General features: G+C 44.1%; 1 protein-coding gene across 1 annotated transcript in view; it reads right to left on the bottom strand.

Annotated features, from left to right (window-relative positions):
• Window positions 1-961: 961 nt before the first annotated feature.
• The window catches only part of FOXK1 (forkhead box K1), a gene marked incomplete at its 5' end in the record, with an annotated part of 27,346 nt that continues 22,969 nt past the window's right edge, over window positions 962-5,338 (bottom strand). Inside the window, 2 exons of the mRNA XM_009080686.1 lie at window positions 962-1,613; window positions 4,147-4,371. Of these exons, the coding sequence (XP_009078934.1) occupies window positions 1,393-1,613; window positions 4,147-4,371 (446 nt within the window). The remainder of the gene's footprint in view (window positions 1,614-4,146; window positions 4,372-5,338) is intronic.

The following is a 5,338-nucleotide window of genomic DNA, read 5'->3' as shown; positions in this document are numbered from 1 at the left end:
ATTTGAGTAAAAGCCTTCTCCTACTGGCCAAATGGTCCTCAAGGCAGGAGAGATGGGAGAGGGAGCCAGGTGATGTAAAGACACCTCCAAATTCTTTTTGGAGAAGCTGTTTAAGACCTTCAGTGACTTTTGCCACATGGAAAATAAAAGGCATCTTTTGCCTTGGTCTCTACACTGTTATGAGAATTTGTATGAACCACTGTATGACCTCTGCTGCCTCCTACCCCAGCCCTTGACTTCTCTCTCTGAGGAATAACACAGGAGCTTTGCTCCTCCATGGCAGAGGGTCAGCAACAGTGTTGGCTTCACTGTAGTCCATCAAGCTGAGGACCACAATACCAATGGGAGGAGAAGGCAACTGCTTTAGTGCAGAAGATAAAACAGTATTCTCTCAAGTTCAGAGAGACAATGGCTATGCCTTCACCTACAGTGCTATTGTGAACAGAACCTGGTGCTCCAGCACAAGATGTGATCACTCACATGCACACAGAACCTCTTGGAGACACCTTTTCCCCGTGTGATCCTCAGGCATCAAGATAACTTTGGCTGTTGTCCAGAGCAAGTGATGAAGAATTTTAAGAAGTCACTGAAGGTACAAACTCCTTTGTTTTTAATACCTTTACAGGAACCAAATGAATACAGTTCCTCTGTCATCTTATTCTCCCTCAGAGGGAATGGAGAGAAATTGCATCTGGAAATCCAGGTGGATGAGCCCTGTAACTCTTCTTCCTGAACCCCCACATAAATAAACATTCATTTGCATTCAGAATTTTTCTGTTTTAAAAAAACTGGAATCATTTGCCTTTTTCTTTAACCTTGGTACCATGTTTCTTTAATGTTGTTGTGAGATACTGCACCCATCTTTCAGCATCTGATTGCCTTAGGTGGCCTTTTTTTAAATGGTCCTACAGTTCAAATCTCTGAGAAGTGCGATATAAGGCATAGAACGTGAGGAGTTTTCTTTCCAGGGAGCAGATTGTATTTGTATTACATTCCTTTAGATGCTGAACTGCAAATCCCATCCCCTTGGAGCCAAAAGGGGAAAAGACAGTTAAAAATATCCCAGCAGTCATACAATCAGTTGTCTGTATTTTTTTTGAATCTTTTTTTTTAAAAAAAAAAAAAAAAGAAAAAAAGGAAAAAATATCCCATAAGTAAAGACAGAACAGAGTTCCAGATATGGTTTCTTGGGAGGGGTTTTCCATTCTTTTTTGGCACCTTGTGATTCTAACAGCTGTTGTCCTCCCATTTAAGTATCTGACTTTAAAAAGAGCTCTTTATCAGCTATGTTTTGAGCTGTTACAGCTGTGGTTTGTTTTCTGTGAAAGCTGCTTTAGGGCTCCTGCCATCCCATGCCCACCCCGCATCACTCCAGCTCCTCCCACCACTTCTTCATTCACTGGTTGCCTGTCCTTGTGGCACTGTAGATGTGATGACTCCAGTCTGGGCTGGGACTGCTCCACTGGACTCTTCTATCCGAGGTCTTTTCACTTCAGGCTCAGTGGAAGAGGCTGCTGGTGTCTCCTCGGTCCCTGTCTCACAGACCCGGCTGACTACAACAGGAGTGGACGAGCTGGCCTGGGCTGCAAGAAGCTGCAATGGATTTGTAAGAGCTGGGAAGGAAGATGAGAGAGAGAAAGAAAATTTGTGTGATGAAGTAGCACAAGTGTTTGCTATTCCAGAAAGCAAGAAAACAAAACACCGCCGTCAAATGTGACAGCTGGAACATATTCAAGTGTTGTTTCCCAGTCTATTTTGAAAGGATCCTTTGCCCTGGCTCTCCCTCTCCCCCACAACATCAGCTCCTCTCCCCCCACAACCTCAGCTTTGTGCAAGTTTACCAAAGCAGCACTAACCCCTTTCACAGGAGAATTTCCCCTTTCATATCCGTTGTCAAACGAGGCATTGCCACCTAAGCATTGATCCCTAGAAGGGGAGGATCAATCCCTGGTTCAAATCACAGCACATCTCCCCTTTGAGAGGTAATTCTCTGACCACCTACAACCAGAACTCCTTCCAAGCTACAACATCCGTGTGCTGCGCCTTCAGTCTGGAGGTTCAGAGGTTCTCTTGAGCCCTGCTCACACAGGAAGAACAGACAGGCTGTTGGCAAACTAGTTTAGAATCCAAATATCGACTGTACTGACATCTCACTTGTAAAAGGGGCAGGAAAGAGATTACCCTCAACAACCACATGTGTTCCCATCAGAACTGGGATCAGGACATAGGAATTTTTGGCTTCCAATCTTGTATTCCAGTACTGACACAAGATCTGACCCTCCCATTAATAAAAGTGGTGAGAAAAAAGGCGATTTAAGTAGCAACTCTCCGTAAAAATGTCTACAATCCCTAGTTCCAGACAGAGAATGTGCTTACACACTGGCTTTGGCACACAGCACTGCTTGGAAAACAAAACACATGCAGTTTTTGGACTCTGCATCAATTGGAGAGGCAGCCAAAGGGGACTCAGGAGACAGCACATCCTCTGCCCTCCAGACTGATTTGCAAAGGATGGAATGACAGAACATTAGTGCTGTGTTCACTGTTAAATGCATCAAAAAAAGGAGCCCTAGGATAAACAAACAAAGCAAACAGAACAAAGGCTCTCAAAGCCCAGCAACTCCTACCAAAGCATGGGAAGGAGGCTGTGGAGTATCAAGAGGATGAAGGAAAAAAAAGGGGGTAAGGATGAGGGCAGCCACCAATTACAGTTCAGTGACTTAGAGAGCCTACACCATGCAGCTGAAGAGAAGTTAACTTCATACAGATGAGAGTCAAGAGACTCATGCTTTGTTTTGTGAATGAGAAAATACACTGCCACTTCTAAAAAAAGCTCTGATGCAACTGGGATATTTCCCAGTTGGATGAGAGCTAGAAAATTTTTAGGGAGATTAAAAGACCTTAACATAAAAATGTTAATCAAAATCTATCTGATTCTATATTAGACAAACACTACTGCTGGGTAGTTCAGTCTAACTGATCTATTAATATCTTAATAGCCTAGTTGCATAAAAATCTTATCACTATCATTTTTTCACTGCTCCAATAAGATTCTCGCAATTGAAATGCAAGGTAGGTGATACTGCAAAGAGATGTGGCAGAAATTCTGCAGAAACATTCCTATCTTCATGAAAGCCATCCAAACCCCACCAATGCTCTTCATTCCAAACTCCCCCAAAGCACCGGTCTGGGGCAGCAGAGGTGCTTGGCATCTCATTGAAAAGAGCCATAAGAAACCTGGATATTATCAGCCTCAACTGAACTAAACCTAAGGTGCTGAGCAAGCAAGAGGAGGAGGCTGCCAAGGCACAATTTGTATGGGATTTTAAAAATCAGGCTTGACAAATGACTAGAACACATCCTGTATACAAAAAAATCCTACATTTATTCACCTGGTGAAATAGATCTTGTTTCTCTCAGGCTCTAAGACCTTAAGATGGGAAAGCATGTTATTTTCTTAATACTCTGTGGAGTCATGTTTCACAGGATCTAAAGAGCACCGTGGAAATTTTATTATTTGGCACGCTGCAAGCGAAGGCTGTTGGTCAGAGAAAATAAATGAAAACAGCCTCTCCACAAGAATCACTGACACTTTCAACAAGTAACTCTCAAAAGGCAGAGAGTCTAAGTACTAATAACTGCATAGCCAAGGGCAAAGGAAGGACACTGGGGGTTCAGAAGCAATGCTACATAGCAGAACTTTGCCACTAGAAAAGGGAACAGAGGGACAGAAGGATATCTACCACTGACATTTACAGCCATATATATTGAAAAAATGGAATACCTCTGAAGTGGGCACATGGAATAATTTAGAATTGTAGAATCATCAAGGTTGGGGAACTCTTAAGATCGAGTCCAACCATTAATCTGCCACTGCTGTAATCCCCTAACCCATATCCTCCAGCATCAGACCCAGATGTGTCAAACAGTTCCAGGGGTGGTGATTCTATCACCTCTCTGGGCAATATTCCAGTGCCTGACCACTCTGACAGCAAAAAAAAATTTCCTACCACCTAATCTGAATCTCCCGTCTCAGCTTATGAGCATTCCCTCTAGTCCTCACCTTGGTATATACTAACCAAGAAGAGAAAGCACAGCTTTCCACCCTGCCTGCTAAGCCCAGGCAGCAGTGGGATCAGAGTTTACCGTATGCGTTGCCGGTGATGCTGTTGGTGGGCACGGCGTGTTTCCCGTTCTGGGTGACCGCGCGCACGGGGAGCTGGTGCTGCCCGATGGCCACTGGAGCTGCCTGCTGAAGGATTGTGACTGTCTGTCCAGGAACACCCTGGGCCATCTGACTGGCCACTGTCTGAATGACACGGCTGGCTGTGGGGATTGTGGCAAAAGCGATCGTTGGCTTTTCATCCATGCCTGTTTGAAAGAGACAACAATCGTTTACTCCCCTGACCAAGGAGCAGGCTTTGTTCTCATTAACACTTCAGCAGTGATACATACCCCAGGCTCACAGATGTGAAAAGATCTCAGCACCACAGAAGGTCAGGGAGGAGTATTTGGAAATATTCTCTATTGCACATTAATCAACATTTAAAATATTTTTCGCATAGCATAAGCCACTCAGCCAAAAAAAAAAAAAAAAAAAAATCAAACAAAACCCCCCACATTATCAACTTGACCCTTTGTCCTAAAAAGGCATCATCTCCCTCATTGGCACATTATAGCTGTGATATGGACAGCAGTCACTGCTAATCTCATAGCTTACTTTGTAATTACAAACAAATGGGCCTGACTTTCAATACCACACAGCAGGAGAAGGCATTAAGATCTTAAACAATGCCTGGAGCCAAAAGTCTGCAACAGCTTGCTGTCAGGCCTGCATGTAGGTTGATTTACAAGGAGGTCTTCCCACAGTTCCAAGCTTTTGCTCTGGAAGTAGAGGAAGAAACCAGGAGGGAGGAAAAATAATAAAGGAGGGCTGAATTCCTGAACAGACATAACTGTTTGAGAGCACTCAGCCACTTTTCTCACTTCCCAGGACAACTAAGGGGTCAATTGAGCAATTATGTGACAGATCCAGGACAGCATCCTGCTGGGCATGCAGCAAAGGAGAGGAAAAGCACTCTTCTCTTCTAGGGGCTCTGTGGGTCTCAAAACAGAGAGGGCAGGAAGCACAATCTCATTAGTCCTGTAGGAAGTGGAGACTTCTCCCATTTTAACATTAGCAGACAGTAAAAGTGGAGTTAGATGGGACATAAGCACTGAGCTGAAACCTGCTGACAAGCTGATGGGAAGTGGGGAGAGAAAAAGCAAGGAAAGCAGGGAGATGAGGAAGGAAAATGCAGCAATCAGGGATGGTGGAGACTTGAAAAGGATACGAGTG

The sequence above is a fragment of the Acanthisitta chloris genome, unplaced genomic scaffold (assembly GCF_000695815.1).
Source record: "Acanthisitta chloris isolate BGI_N310 unplaced genomic scaffold, ASM69581v1 scaffold11798, whole genome shotgun sequence".
NCBI lineage: Eukaryota > Metazoa > Chordata > Aves > Passeriformes > Acanthisittidae > Acanthisitta > Acanthisitta chloris.
This window is presented reverse-complemented; position numbering and strand designations above follow the sequence as displayed.